Here is a 14,822-nt window from a genome sequence, read left to right on the forward strand (position 1 = left end):
ATCGTACGTATATTGTCCGTATACACATATGTGTGTATTTAGCGACTGTAAATTTATTTCCTTCTACGAAAAAAAAATATATTCTACAAGAACTTGCTCAAAAAAAAATTATTATGAAAATAATAATATATATTAAGATCAATGACACAGGAAACTTGACAGGTGGGAATAGAGTTACGTAGTGATTGTTCAATGTACATTAAACAATAACGGGAATATGATAGAGTGAACACGCTGTGATAAAGGGATAGTCACCGGCGTGATCAGGACCGTTCGATTGTCTTGAATCAATCTCATAGCCGACAATCACCCGACCGCCAAGCGTGCACCCTCTCTGGCGCAACCACACCACCCACAGGTGAATAAAACCCAATTCAAATAATTTAATTTTTAAAAAGATATATTTTGATCCAACGGCCAAGATCTGATGTCAAGTCCACTCTATCGACCGCGCATAAGGAGTGGATCCCACCACTCCACAAAGTCTACCACATCACCTGAATTACCTGAAATGCCCCTGCGTCTGGGAGTATTGGGCCGGCAGCCCACTTGTCATGAAATATTTGGTCGTTTTTTTTCCTATTTAACAATACTTTTATACTGTTTCGAAGCTACAGATCCCCTGAAAATAAAGACTTCCGATATTTTTTACAACCAGAATTTCGATATTTTTTCTATCGTGGAAAAAAAAGGTTGACGAGGTGGGAGGGGTATTATAGTCATTTAATCATCGACCGCTTGGAATATTAAATCCCGCGCTTCAAGCAGCTAATAAGTTTAGCTGCGAAAGAAGCTTAGTACGCACCCAGGGCAAAAAAGGGACCAATCTCTCTCGCTCTCTCTCTCATTTGAATTTCTCTGTTTAGATCTTCCAAATCATAGAGATGGTGATTTGATCCCTGGGGCAGAAAAAAACTTGAGTGATTAGGGTTTTTTTTTATTGTTCTGAACCGAAATTCTCTCATTTAATTAATTGATCGATCCCTCTGGTTGATCGGCGGGGTGGTGTTCATGATGGGATTTTGCATCTGTCCGCTGGAGACGCCGGCGAGGTTGCTGTGGAGTACGAGCTTCTTCCGCCACAAGCTCATGATCTTCTAATCCATTTCCTTTTTTTCTGCTTTGACTTTGATCGTTTGCTTCAACGGAATTTCGCGCTTTCGTTTCTTTGTCCCTCTTTTCCGGCCGGCGAAGATCGGAGAAAGCTTTGGATTGCGGTGTTGTACGGATTTCTGGAGGTTCGTTTCACAGTGAGAGAGAAAGAGACACAGAGGAGTAAGATTTTGCTGATCGATGGAATCCAATAAGTTTTTTTTCGATCCATCTGCCTGCCACGGCAACATGCTCTTCCTCGGGAATCGCAATCCCGTAATCCAAGGTAATTGCTCTCTCTTTCTCTCGCATTGTTGATATCTCTGTGTTTAGTGGACGAGAGCGTTTTGACTCTAGTTCCGTGGATTTTCGTTGTTTCGGTGTTTGGACACTCGGAAAACGAGAGAAAATGCTTTCAAATTGTCGTATTGCTCTGCTCGTATTCAACGCATAAAGAAGGAATCGATGGAAAGCCTAGGACATAGAGCCCCGAATTTCAATGTATCATCAGAAACAGTTTTAATCGTCTCGAGATTTCAGTTGAAGTATTTCCATACCGATAAGATCATCTATTCCATAATCAATTCCAATAATGACTATAGGCAGATCTATTGAGAATTTGATGAATTGAACGTTTTGCACCCCTGAAGGAGGAAGATCGGTGATCAGCATGGAAGAGACGTCGAAGCGGAGGCCATTCTTTAGCTCGCCAGAGGACCTATACGACGAGGAATACTATGACGAGCAGTTGCCGGAGAAGAAACGTCGCCTCACTCCTGAACAGGTTTTTGCTTTTTTGGTCCCTAAAGATATGGTGTCCGGTCTCAGTCAGGGCCATGAGGCATATATGCTTTTGATTTGATTCCATATTTCATAGCCAATTTGACATATTCCCAAATTCCTCCGCACAAGGGTCCATACTTAGTATGAAACTTATTCATCCATTAGGTTATTTCCATTTCATGGATTTGCTTGTTCTCTAAGGTACATCGTTTCAGATCAAACAAAATCAGTCAAACCATAAGAAAACCAGCTTTATACCATCAGATGTTTTGGTTTCATAACTGGAACATGTACTTTGCTTTCAGCTGATAAAACTGTATATATGAAGTGTAACCTATGCATGTCAGTGTAAGCCAATATTTGAAAATGGAGATTGAGCCCTTTGTTCAGGTGAATCTGTTGGAGAAGAGCTTCGAGGCAGAGAACAAGCTGGAGCCGGAACGGAAGACAGAGCTGGCAAAGAAATTAGGGCTTCAGCCAAGACAAGTGGCTGTGTGGTTTCAGAACCGACGAGCTCGTTGGAAGACAAAGCAGCTCGAGACAGACTACGATCTTCTCAAGTCCACGTATGACAATCTCCTCGCTGACTACCAATCCACAGTCAAGGAGAACGACAAGCTTAAATCTGAGGTACCGTCTGAACATCTTTTGATATGCATGGCTTTTGATTTCTTAACAAAAGCAAACATGGATAGATAGATAAAGGGAAGGGAGATCTTCTTTCCCACGGATGTATGCATGGACCGTGATAGTTGGATATGGTCCATATGGATACCAAACTTAATTAACTAAGACTTTATAATGATTAAGCATTGAAAATGCTGGTATCTGAACCAGGTGGCGTCCTTGACGGAGAAGCTTCAAGGCAGAGAAGAGGCGGGAAAGGAGCCACCAGGGGAGGGAGAAGGACCTGACCAGAAGGCACAAGAGGCACGGTTGAGTACAGGGAGTGGGGTGGTGGATTACGAGGACGCCCCTCACAGCTGCGACTCTTATTTCCCCATCCACTCCGAGGAAGATGACATCAGCGACGACAACCTGTTTGTGGCCGCCGATGGGGAGGAGGCGTTGGCCTGGTGGTCCTGCGCCTAACCACACCACCAATTCCCTTTTTATAGATACAGTTTGGTGTTTCGGGGTGTAAGTGTCAACTGAATAAGATAAGGATCGTATCAAAAAACCCGTACGTATCCATCCAGTGGAAACTATGGAATGATATGTGCATATACATGTTCATATTTAAATTGTACCATTCGATTGCATCACACAGGGTATGCACCCGAGTTTGAGATTTTCTTTGGATAGGGGATTCGTTACTGGTTGAGAAGTAACGGGTCAGTGATCGTTGTCCGTGGTGTCGAGAAGCGAGATGAGATGGAACGGCTACGATTGAGCAGAGAATGGCTTACGGCCTAGGTTTCAGGATTCAGTGATCTTGCGTCTCGGCTTTTTTGCTTCTCTTCCATTTTGTTGGGATAGAATCAAATTGATTCGAGCTGAGGCTTCTAATGGACAGATTGCCAAGTTTCATCAATGTTGTTAGTTATTGATTTGTCCACAGGAAGAATGTAAAGGAGCCAGCAGCTGTGCTGGGTTTGAACGTCAATCGGATCCTTAAAGCCCAATAGCGAAACCCTATCCCCAATTCCATATTCGACCCCCCCCCCAGTAAAAAGCTGAAGAACTAATATATAGCCCATTTAAATTGTTTCGACGGCCCATTAGGCCCCATACAGATGGATGCGTGGTGGGCTTTTCAGGCTCCAAAGGCAGGCCCAGTATGCCCCACTAAAGTGCAGCGTATTTTATTCAGAAAATTGGACCGTTCTTGTTGAAGATAGATTAAAAATCTGGCCCACTGGTTCAATGTTCTAGACGGTCAAAAGACATAAGCAGCCCATTTTCAGGCGTTGACTGGGGGACTCCCACAATGTATGTGAGTATGCAGGATACTGTTTAAAAGGTGGAGCTAAAACTATTTGCATGCATGCATTTACATTAATCTTACTCTTTTCAATAATCACCGTCGGATTAAACATAAATGTAACAATATTCTACAAGTATAGCGGAAACTATATAATATATATATTTTATAAAAAAATAATAGAGTGTTTGTAGAGGAAGAGAGAGAGGATGACAGTCCACCCAATCAGGCAGCGGGCTGGACCCAGCGATGCCTGCCCCTGTGACGCAGTCATCTATCCTCTGATATATATATATATATATATATCATATTCCCCGATATTTTCGAGATTTTCTCCTATCCCGAACCGGCCTCTTCATCTCCCGGTTCCGTAATTTTCCCAATTTAATGTAAATTTTGTTTTATTTAATTAATATTTCCTAGTTTTATCGTTCCATAAAATGTTTTCCGTCTTTACATTGATATTTAATAGATAACGCCGTGATCAGGGTAAGAACGACGGACTTCATCGGATACAGGTGACTGATTATCGTTGATTCTCAGTCTTCGCCGCCGCAATTGTCGGCTTTCTGGGTGTCATAGTTTTCGTCCCGTAAGGAGGAAGAGGAAGCTTAACTATATAACTGGGTTTGGTTGTTTTTGAGGTCAGTGTTGGTTCTCAGATTTGTTTCAATCTGTTGGAATTCGGTGGAGTGAGCGATGGTACGAATTTGGGAGGAAGATTTTCTGATGTTCTTTTTTTGTCTGTTGCAATCTTTTTAGTTAACTGTGCTGATTGAGTTTTTGTCTCAACTTGGTAATCTGGATTTGGGTGTACATATGGTCGATGATCAATTGTGCGATTTGAACTGGGGATGGATTTTGAATGCGAGTCTCTTTCTATAGATTTAGGTAGATTATCGTTCGGATCGAATTTTGGGGTTCTTTGCTGATGAGAATGAATGTGGATTTGACGGAGGAACCTGTAGAATTTGAACAAGCTCTCATACTTGTTTCCGACAACGGTGCCTCCCGCCACTGCTAAGGGCACCTGGGGCTGTCGGTCAGGGAAATGATGGTTGTCCTGAATTTGTTGTTTTTTTTTGGGTAGAATCCGAATTTACAGCCTTTTTTCCTTGCAGAATCTGAATTTATAGCCCTTTTGTCCGTGGATTCGATTTCTGTTGTTTCTTGTCAACACCATGACAACATCTTCTACATTTTGACTTTCATAATGCCTTTTTGACAGATCTTCAATTGGATGCAAAGGGAATTGATGATATCAGTGCAATTGCTAGATGCTCTTTGCTGAACGAGAGGAAAATGCTTGAGAATTGGAAGAAACTGCACATCAGATTGACGGTTTTATCAGTTGATATCTCTTGTATAAAATTTTAAACTTAGGGGGGGGGGGTTGAAGGCTTGTGTCATATGCTTTAAGGAACAGTACAACAATGGAGTCTGGCTCAGAGAAACGATTTCCTCTCAATGCAAAAGACTACAAGTTATTCGAAGAGGTTGGAGATGGAGTCAGTGCCACTGTGTATAGAGCTGAATGCGTTCCACTTAAGGAGACAGTTGCAATCAAGGTTCTTGATCTGGAAAAGTGCAACAACGATCTGGTAGGCACTCCAAACCTTTTTTCTAATCTAATAGCTTTTTAATGGATTTTCTTTTTCTTTTAATCTTTTTACCCAAGATTCTAGTTGTCTCTGCCAGTGTACTTTTCTGGTGTCGCCCCTCTAGAGTTCTGAGTTTGCATCTTTTCCCCCTTATTCATGTTTGCATTTAGTGCCTCGGAGAATGTGAATCCCATTTTCATTTCATGTATAGAAAAACATAGATGAGCCTGTCAAAACGTAGTTGTATGTTTCATGTTATTTAAACTATTCTCTCTGCGAAGCTTCGTGCACTTACGTTAGAGGTGTAGCATCATCAGCTGTTGCTGATGTTCTAAACCAAACATTTAATCTTAAATTAATGTCAACATGCATGCAGGATGGCATTCGGCGAGAAGTACAAATGATGAATTTGATTGATCATTCTAATGTGTTACGAGCACATTGTTCCTTCACCACTGGGCACCAGCTTTGGGTTGTAATGCCTTACATGGCTGGAGGATCCTGTCTCCATATAATAAAGTCTGCTTATCCAGATGGATTTGAGGAACTTGTTATTGCTAGTTTGCTTCGTGAAACTCTGAAAGCTCTTGTGTACCTTCATGCCCACGGGCACATCCATAGGGATGTCAAGGTATAATGTTGTAGTACTCTTCCCCCCTTTTTTATGGATCCTTTGGTTACTACGATCTGGTTAAATTTGAAGTGCTCTTCCTGGAACAGATATTTTTTCTGCCTTCTGGTTCTTCTTCGTTTATTGCCAATCTCTTTTGGAGGATGGTGTCGTGTCATCATTGTTATCGACATATGTGGCTTCCTTTGCAGGCTGGAAATATTTTAATTGACTCTAACGGTACCGTTAGGTTAGCTGATTTTGGGGTCTCAGCTTGCATGTTTGATACTGGGGATAGACAACGTTCTAGAAATACATTTGTTGGAACTCCATGCTGGTACCTTTTTTCATCTCTAATAATTCCATGTTCTGGGCCTCCATGAATTTTCATTTGACATTAAATTCAAATTCATGCTTGGTTTTGCATAGGATGGCTCCTGAAGTGATGCAACAATTGCATGGATACGACTTCAAGTGAGTTAATGTTACCTCAAACTTTTACTTCTATGCATTTTGTTATAAATAATTTACTCTTGGTTGGCCTCCTTAAGACAGTAGCCCTTGTACAGGGCGGATGTATGGTCATTTGGAATCACAGCACTTGAATTGGCTCACGGCCATGCCCCATTTTCCAAGTATCCGCCAATGAAAGTAAAATTCTTATGTCATATTTTAATTGTGTATGTATCTTCACCATACTCTAGTACACAGTTTGTATGTGTTGCTTTCTGTATTGGCAGGTCTTGCTAATGACCTTACAAAATGCACCCCCTGGACTTGACTATGAGAGAGACAAGAGATTCACAAAGGTTTGTGTTTGGTCAGATTTTCCTTGAGCCATTTAGGATTCCTTAGTTGCTTCTCAGTGAGATCATTGATTGTAATTCCAGTCCTTCAAGGAATTGGTGGGTGCGTGCCTGGTGAAGGACCCAAAGAAGCGTCCAACTGCAGAAAAGCTTTTGAAGCACCAATTTTTCAAGCAAGCACGTCCACCTGTTTATCTGGCTCGTACAATCCTTAATGGACTTCCTCCATTAGGTGAACGTTATAGGATGCTAAAGGTCTCTTGCCTGTCATGTAAATTTATGATGTCTCTTCCCTGGAAGAGAATTTCCGGAAAAGCTTGATTGATTTGTGATTTCTTTCTTTCAGGAAAAGGAATCTGACCTTCTAATGCAAAACAAAGCTGAATACGAGGAGCAACTATCACAGGCAAGGTTCAGACTTCAGAGAAAATCATTGATCAAAAACCAAACTTTCACCCTACTGTGATGTAGTTGTCTGCAAAATGTTTTTAGCTGCTAATCTTTGAGCCTGAGGAATTCAAGAAAGCTCATGCCAGAACTCTAGTTTGTTTTTGTTTATATTCTTCTTACAGTTTATACTTGAGTTCCTGTTTTCCTGCAGCAAGAATACATAAGGGGGATAAGCGCTTGGAATTTTAATCTTGAGGACCTAAAGAATCAGGCTGCGCTTGTAAGTGGACAGTTTCTTGACGAGGTCCTGTTTAGTGAACCAAATACTGTGGATTGATTATGTTGAGTTGCAGATTCCAGATGATGATGATGTTTCGCATGCTGAAGAGCCAGATATCAGCAGAAAGCTAAGAGAAAGACATGATGAATCTGGCCTTTCCCCTGAAAGGGCTAGCAGTTCTGCAACAGTACCCAATCAGGAGGTATTTTTGTAACAATTTCTCTAGTATAATTTCTCCTTGTATTTGTCTAACTTATCTGTCTCCACGAAAAGAAATAAAGTTTGAGTCAGATCTAACATGCCTCTTTTCCTTTCTTTTCCCAGGATGAATTGAATGATATTCAAGATTTGGAGGGTTCTCTCGCTTCATTTCCAATCAAACCTCTTCAAGCTCTCAAGTACGACACATTCTCTGCTCTTGCTCTACTCTTTTTTGTTGGTAGTTCACTCTGATAAGTGTCCCACATTGGAAAAAGAGAGGGATTTGGGGCCAATATATAAGGAGGGTCAAACCTCCACTCTTAAGCTAGCTTTTGTGGTGGAGTTAGGGTCTAAACCTTATTAATTGGTATCGGAGCCTAACTCTCTTGTTTCCGGTGGGCCTTTGACGGGTCGTTCTCCTGCGGACATGCGGTCGACTCGGTGGTTGTGGGACGGGTCGGGAGAGGAACGGTCGGGGATGGACCGAGAAGCCGCCAGTGACCGAGAAGTCGCCAGCGACCAGATTTGCCCTAGCGCTGTGGACGTCCCTGTCTAAAGGGGGCGGTATTGATAAGTGTCCCACATTAGAAAATGAGAGGTATTTGGGGCCAATGTATAAGGAGGGTCAAACCTCCACTCTTAAACTAGCTTTTGTGGTGGAGTTAGGGTCTAAACCTTATTACACTCATATCTGGAATTTAAAGCTGTAAATTCACTACCGCATGTGTAGGTTTCATGTATGAACAAGTTCAACTATTGTTCCGTCTGTTTAATATCGTAAATTGCAAAAGCAGCATATGCATTTATTTTTGCATGTTCTATGATGCAGAAGCTGCTTTGACATTGGAGAGGATGATGATAATGCTACTACTCCTGATTGGAAAGATGTAAGCCAAGTGAATTCTGGACAACAGCTTTTAGGAAAGTCCTCCGCTGGATCTCTGGCCCATACCGCAAGAGATAAGGAGACAACTACACAAAACATTTCTTTACCGCGTCAGTTCATTCCTGAACAGAAAAAGTATTTGAGCGGTTCGCTCATACAAGAGAGTGCTCCCAAACGAATCACCAATGATGCTGACAGGTCAGTCTTCTCAAATAGTTTCAAATGTTTCAACCAATCTAGATGTATTGTAGACTTGGAAGCTTGTGGACATCTTTCTGATTGATTGAGATGTTAAGAACTATGTATAGCAACTCAAAAGACACCCGACTTTCGTATGAAAACATTCTCGAGAGCCCAGATATGTTTGACGGCAGTGTTTTAACTCCACGTTAATATGAACTCACAAGAAAAGACACTTTTCTTTTTCTTCCTTAGGGAGTTTCAACAGTCAAAACATCCAGCCGAGCGGAGCTACAGTGGACCATTGTATCCTCGCATGAGGAGAGATACCAGCCTTCCATCTGGTCAGAAGCTACATTTGATTTTTGCGAGTCTTCAAATCTCATGCCCTAACATCTGTTTTGGATTTATGCAGTGGACGACACATCAGAAGGTACAGTTGTTCAGCGCAAGGGACGGTTTAAGGTGACATCAGCAGATCTCAGTCCCAAGGTACGATGATAAGTGTCTTAGTACATATGAACTGGGTTCTTCTTTTCTGTCTGCATACAACTTATCCATTTTCATCGGGGCTTTGGGATTGCTATCACCTCCTTGAGCCACTTTTGAGACGATATTTGAAAAGCTCTTCTATTTTTTGTGTTCTATTGGCTCTTGAGAGCTTTTCCTAAGCTTTTGGTACTTCAATAATGCTTGCCTTAGAAGATGGTAGAAAAATAAGATGCAATTCATGATAAAGGTGATGGCTTTATCTATTTTTTTACTCGGTGGGTTTCATCAAGGGGCCTACCAACTGCACGTTTGACCCATTCAGTGGCGGTTCAACCAGCCCGAACTCCCTCAACGTCACAGCCGCCTCTGTTCTCCCTTCACTTCAGTACATTTTTCAGCAGAGTGTTATTCAACGGGTAAATTTGGAATCCATACTATATCTCGTTTTCTTCCTTAAAATAGCAGCATGCTCAATTGTTATTACCTTAATTGTAGCGAACTGAAACGCTGTGGTTTTTTGCAGGAAGAAATTATGAGGCTGATCAATTATGTTGAGCAAACGTCTGGTATTTGCTTCTTCAAAAGATTTTACATTTCTTTTGCTGAAGAATCCGACAGAAATATTTTGACTTGTTTTGTCCTGTTCTCACAGGCAAGCAATCCGAACCAGCCGAGATAAGTATCGATGAACTCTTGCAGGTAACTGGAAATAGTGTTGCATCACTTTGAACCATAGATTCAATTCGTTCTTTTGTTCAATCAATCTCTTCTTTCATCTGCATGTAGACACCTCCTGCTACAGCAAGAGAGAGAGAACTTCAGTCCCAACTCATACAACTACAAGAAAGGTTACTATTCACCAATCTCTCTCTCTCTCTCACACACACACGCCAAGAACCTAACCTGTCTTTTAGAACGCAAGTGATACCAGCAACGAAAGAGTCTTAAACCACAAGTGAACCATAGTGACCTAACCCCTCCACTTTCATATATCGAGTTTTTTTTTTTGGTTTAAATATTTCTTGGATGTCAGCATATGGAGCGTAACAGGAGAGCTGAATAAACGGAAGCAGATAAATGGACAGGTCTGTGGTTATCCATTACACATCAAGACTTCCCATTGTTGATATCATAACTCAACGTTTGTCTTCTGCTCGAACCTGTGCAGTTGGAAATTCAGTTAAACGGTTCGGAAGAAAAACGAGGCGCAAGAGATTGAGACCTGAGAACGAGAATGCCTAAGCTGATTCCCGTCAAAGAATAAATTCTCATATATATTTATACGTAACATTCTTGCTGTAATTTATTATACTGCTTATTCTACACAGTTTTTTTCTATTTATTTCCTATTTTTTTAGTTAGGGATGTGTTTGTGATTATGGTTCCTTGCGATACAGTTTTTGCCAGCAATGACTCGCTCTTTTTTGCAAGTGGGAAGACTATCCGTATTTATAAGCTCAAATACTCATTAAATCATTAAAAGAATATCATCTTTCTCCAAAACCACACACCAAGCAGACAAAAACCCACAAGAACTCGCATATGTTGCCTTTATCTAATGTACAATTCTTCTGAAACAAAGATTCTGCAATTCATGTGCCATCTAACACAATCCAAGGATTTTTAAATTAAAAAGAAGGCGAAAAAATAGTATATTTTTTGCACGCCCAATGAAACAAAGATTCTGCAATTCCTTGTAGGGACGACCAGAAAGGGGGGGAGGACAAAAGCAGAAACTATAGGACAAGAGGGTTACCTCTACTATGAAAGTAGAGGTTGGGGAAACAGCACAAGTGTTACCAGAGGCGATTCTCAATCACAGCCGCAACAATTTCCTTCAACGTCTCCTGCAACACATATGATAACATCATCCATTCAACGGCCTTCAGACACAAGTGATGCCAATAAAACATAAACTGCCACATGCTAAAAGAAATGGTACCGCCGAATGTTCTTTGAGACCGAGTGATAGAACCAGTGGCTTCGAGGGGACAGAATGACTTCATAACGTACAAGACAGAGACATGTCATCTTGTCTGTAACATCAAACCGAGAGAGAGAGAACACAAGAAGGACAAGACTTTGATAAAAGAAACAGACCTTATATGTTCAATGAGTTTGCGAGCAGTTGCTGTGAGCAGTGGCTTTTTCATGTGTAAGAAGGTACCCATCAGAAAATTTTGAGTATGGTTAGACTACATGTATTATGCACGTGTGACTATGTAAGAACATACATCCATGTATACATCAGCATACATGCTATACATATGCATCAAATAAACTGAAATCGACTATGGGAAGGCATGCAATATAGAAAAAAAAAGGGGGGGGGGGATTTATATGAGAGATCCGTCTTACTTCATCCCGCTTCCCAAATATGACAGAGACACTAAATGTTGGTTCAACGGACATCCCTTCTTCCTTCCTGCAAAAGAAGAATAAGTCTGGGATACCTCAAAGATCCTTTTGCAATCAATAAATTGCTTGAAAACCACAAACTTGAAAAGGAGATGGAAAATAAGAAAAACAAAAATCAAGTTTGCTCTTTCCCAGATCATAGCATCAATGTCTTGTGTTACAATCAAAGAAACTGTTTGTGCTGTTATGTTTTTGTGGTTTCTGCAACCATCAGATGACTAGAAAAAATTTGATCGTTGACCACAAGGAGCTGCCCTAGATTTAAGCACATATTCATTGTTCGTCTTTTACGGCACACGTCCTGAATATACTCAAAAAAACAAGAAAAATATGTGATTACTGTTTGAACAAGAACGTTTTATCACAGACCTCGCGTGCAATATGGTTCCCATGGTTCCAATCTGTGTCACTAACACCTGAGGCAATTCCTTTTGAGTCAGACACAGCATTTCACATTCAAACATTAAGGTCTGAAATAACTGATCTTAAAAATACTCACAAGGATATGATCTTCATAGTTGCAAATAACCGTGTCTGTCTTGTTTCCCTGTCAAGGGGGTCAAAATTAGATAAGAAAGCAAGAAAATGAACGATATCTTCATATTTTCCACACCGATCAAGGGGAACAAGAACTCAGTACCATGGGCTACGCCCATTTTCCAGCGGGGAAAGAACATTCAAGAATCAAGATTCCATGTATACGTTCAAGAACCCAACACGAACCAATCACTGGTCATATTAGATTAGATTCAAAGCTATATAATAAAAACCTTCAGAAATCATGAATCTAACCAGGATAAGAAGCTTGTTTCTATTCCAAGACAAAAAAAAGGAAGCCCTAGCACAGATTTGATAAACGAGAAGTGCTCATCTGGACTAATCAGCAGCACCACTCATCACAAATTTGAGCAAAACGCCAAAGAAAGGGAAAAAAAAAAAGGACATAAAATCATTGCGCATTGGATAACCAAACGAAAAGAAGCAAAATTCTGCAACCCCATCACCATCACAAGTAAATTTAAACAATTTATGCAATCTATCTCCCGAGGAAAAAAAGAAAATGGGTCACAGGTTGCGGTGAATTCGATACGCTTTCAACTGAGATGATCATCGACACCACTTCGCAGGACAGGATTAGCAGTAAACGAACAGACCTAAGTTTATAATCAAATAATTTAAAAAAGAAACTGAAAATTGAACTACTATCGCCAAGGACCCAACTAAGAATCGTCGAGAACGACCGAGAAAACTCCAGAGAAAATGGTTGAAAACCACCTTGATTTCGAGTGAGAACTGTCTATGGCGCACAGGAAAATTCTCGGCCAAGTTGTCCATCCTCTCACTCTCTGTAGCTCTTCTTCTTTTTCCCCTTTCGTAAGAACGACGACGAGAAGGCGATCGCGTGTTCGTTGCCAGCAAACGACGCCGTTTACGTGTCGAATTCACCGCAACCTGTGACTTTAGGCCCATTAAGATTCATATTTTGCATTAAAAGCCCAAATTGCACTCGTTCACGTGTGTACATATTCTACGCATATACAGTGCATGCATGAAGCGATTTTTAATAAATACGGTTGTTGTCATGCATGAATGATCAATAAAGAGATAAACATAGTGCTATAGATTTTAGCTCGTGTTTTATTTTTTTATACAAAAAATTAGGGCTACCGTGAAAAACATCCTATGGCCCAAATTGAATAATTATTTTTTCGACGGTAGAAATAAAATACATGCATAAGGAATTATTTTGATTTACCGCATAATGTATAGAGAAAATACTCTATTCAATCTATATTTAGGTGTCATTTTCCTTATTTTAAAAAAATACTTTACGACGACCACAACACACAACACGATTATCACGGGGGTCAACTCTGATCCGACGGTCTATTAACACTGGGATGACCCAGGAATGACAAAGAGCCAATCGCATCCTTCCACGTCAACCAAGAACTATGACTCCGTCACGGGACTGTCATTTTAGCATAACGCTGCAACTGACTGACCCCTCTTGAGAGGCCGTACATCACTTGACGGCGGCGGCGGCGGTATTTTTCCTGAGTACAGCCGAGCCGATCAGAGCCGTTTAAGCAGAATCATTGCTGCCTTGACGTTCCATGTATTATTTATAATAATGGAATTATCAAATTGATTTAGGTTAAATTTCATGATCAGCTTCCTAAACCCGGTGCGTGCGTGGACCGGTTTTTTTTTCTTTGTATTATATATTATTTCGTTATTTGTAGACCGTTGATTTTGTTCTTCTCCCTTTGTAGTGGTATAACATTTACGTAATATTCTCGTCCCATATGTTATCGGTCACATGGTTTAATTAGTATATATATTAGCCTTTCTGAGGGATAACCCAATTAATTCATGGATTTGAAATGAAATAAAATGACGTGTAACTTTTGTGTTTTATAATTTTCGAGAGAGATATACCCGTTTTTATTTTATTCCAATTTATAGTTGTAATTATGAGTATGAACCACAAAATTGCATTTCATATCATGATATATAGAAACAACGAGTTGTATAAACAATAATTTCGTATTATTTTTACCACCTTGAAGAAAAAAGTCGTAGTTGGAGCACATATGCATATGTATAAAAGGTTGGCCCAAAGGCAGAACCCAAAAATTGACTTTCGTATCCGTTCATTATTGAAATTGACCAAAAAAATGGTAGATTGTAAACACTGATATTAATAATGATGATACCCAACTATATATCTAATAACATCGATCAATCCAACTATATCTAATAACACTGATATTAATAAATATTTAATTTGTGTGGACAAAAATCGTTCGAGCTATTCTTATTAGTGAGATCATGGAATAAATTAACGTGGATGGACCGACACATATATTTACCTTTCGTCTTTTACAAGACCTTCTAAGCAAGAGCAGTGTTTTAGTCACCACCTATTACAAGATTTGTTATTATTTAGCGAAAGAAAACGTGTAGCAATAAGGTTAAAATTTAAAACATGGCTAGAAAAATATTCAATAAAGTTGCTTTTACCATGGACCCTGTTAGATTATGGTTGCAGTGTGTAAGCACAATTTGCTTGGAGATTCTATTATTCATTTGAAGTATAAAGTTGACCCATATTTTCATTTAATTTCTCCGTTTTTTATTTTATTTGACTTTTTG

At 40.1% G+C, this 14,822-nt stretch overlaps 3 protein-coding genes across 6 annotated transcripts; 2 read left to right on the forward strand and 1 right to left on the reverse strand.

Moving 5' to 3' along the window:
• Positions 1-762: 762 nt before the first annotated feature.
• Positions 763-3,169, forward strand: LOC104821075 (homeobox-leucine zipper protein HAT5-like). 2 transcript variants are annotated; one of them, XM_010551829.2, is made up of 5 exons: positions 763-1,063; positions 1,195-1,378; positions 1,743-1,876; positions 2,266-2,505; positions 2,713-3,169. In XM_010551829.2, exons 2-5 carry the CDS (start codon positions 1,294-1,296, stop codon positions 2,965-2,967), a joined length of 714 nt encoding a protein of 237 aa, XP_010550131.1. In that variant the 5' UTR covers positions 763-1,063; positions 1,195-1,293; the 3' UTR covers positions 2,968-3,169. The 2 variants fall into 2 exon arrangements, with proteins under 2 accessions (XP_010550131.1, XP_010550130.1); XM_010551828.2 differs by having other exon boundaries at positions 763-1,378.
• A 940-nt stretch (positions 3,170-4,109) lies between these two features.
• LOC104821077 (serine/threonine-protein kinase BLUS1-like) lies at positions 4,110-10,675 on the forward strand. 2 transcript variants are annotated; one of them, XM_010551832.2, is made up of 22 exons: positions 4,110-4,188; positions 4,288-4,443; positions 5,028-5,400; positions 5,777-6,031; positions 6,223-6,347; positions 6,440-6,484; positions 6,580-6,661; positions 6,751-6,819; positions 6,901-7,071; positions 7,163-7,222; positions 7,418-7,486; positions 7,560-7,688; positions 7,811-7,884; positions 8,517-8,771; positions 9,009-9,097; positions 9,169-9,245; positions 9,536-9,661; positions 9,769-9,811; positions 9,898-9,944; positions 10,032-10,093; positions 10,279-10,330; positions 10,414-10,675. In XM_010551832.2, exons 3-22 carry the CDS (start codon positions 5,233-5,235, stop codon positions 10,462-10,464), a joined length of 2,049 nt encoding a protein of 682 aa, XP_010550134.1. In that variant the 5' UTR covers positions 4,110-4,188; positions 4,288-4,443; positions 5,028-5,232; the 3' UTR covers positions 10,465-10,675. The 2 variants fall into 2 exon arrangements, with proteins under 2 accessions (XP_010550134.1, XP_019058937.1); XM_019203392.1 differs by lacking the exon at positions 4,110-4,188 and having other exon boundaries at positions 4,275-4,443.
• On the reverse strand, positions 9,954-13,079 carry LOC104821076 (proteasome assembly chaperone 3). Of its 2 annotated transcripts, XM_010551831.1 has the most exons (8): positions 12,939-13,079; positions 12,163-12,210; positions 12,033-12,079; positions 11,604-11,670; positions 11,346-11,389; positions 11,188-11,245; positions 11,002-11,092; positions 9,954-10,038 (listed from the first exon to the last, which is right to left on the reverse strand). In XM_010551831.1, exons 1-7 carry the CDS (start codon positions 12,996-12,998, stop codon positions 11,042-11,044), a joined length of 375 nt encoding a protein of 124 aa, XP_010550133.1. In that variant the 5' UTR covers positions 12,999-13,079; the 3' UTR covers positions 9,954-10,038; positions 11,002-11,041. The 2 variants fall into 2 exon arrangements, with proteins under 2 accessions (XP_010550133.1, XP_010550132.1); XM_010551830.1 differs by lacking the exon at positions 9,954-10,038 and having other exon boundaries at positions 10,763-11,092; positions 12,939-13,078.
• Positions 13,080-14,822: the final 1,743 nt, after the last annotated feature.

This window comes from Tarenaya hassleriana, unplaced genomic scaffold (genome assembly GCF_000463585.1).
Source record: "Tarenaya hassleriana unplaced genomic scaffold, ASM46358v1 Cleome32, whole genome shotgun sequence".
Classification (NCBI taxonomy): Eukaryota; Viridiplantae; Streptophyta; class Magnoliopsida; order Brassicales; family Cleomaceae; genus Tarenaya; species Tarenaya hassleriana.

Excerpts from the sequence above, each read along its gene's own strand:
- LOC104821077 (XM_010551832.2), top strand. The coding sequence starts at position 5,233 with ATGGAGTCTGGCTCAGAGAAACGATTTCCTCTCAATGCAAAAGACTAC. Across the intron at positions 6,662-6,750 it reads CCAAGTATCCGCCAATGAAA|GTCTTGCTAATGACCTTACA; the intron begins GTAAAATTCTTA and ends CTGTATTGGCAG. Across the intron at positions 9,098-9,168 it reads AGATACCAGCCTTCCATCTG|TGGACGACACATCAGAAGGT; the intron begins GTCAGAAGCTAC and ends GGATTTATGCAG.
- LOC104821076 (XM_010551831.1), bottom strand. The coding sequence starts at position 12,998 with ATGGACAACTTGGCCGAGAATTTTCCTGTGCGCCATAGACAGTTCTCA. Across the intron at positions 12,211-12,938 it reads AGTTCTCACTCGAAATCAAG|GGAAACAAGACAGACACGGT; the intron begins GTGGTTTTCAAC and ends CCCCCTTGACAG. Across the intron at positions 12,080-12,162 it reads ACTATGAAGATCATATCCTT|GTGTTAGTGACACAGATTGG; the intron begins GTGAGTATTTTT and ends GAATTGCCTCAG.
- LOC104821075 (XM_010551828.2), top strand. The coding sequence starts at position 1,294 with ATGGAATCCAATAAGTTTTTTTTCGATCCATCTGCCTGCCACGGCAAC. Across the intron at positions 1,379-1,742 it reads TCGCAATCCCGTAATCCAAG|GAGGAAGATCGGTGATCAGC; the intron begins GTAATTGCTCTC and ends GCACCCCTGAAG. Across the intron at positions 1,877-2,265 it reads GTCGCCTCACTCCTGAACAG|GTGAATCTGTTGGAGAAGAG; the intron begins GTTTTTGCTTTT and ends CCCTTTGTTCAG.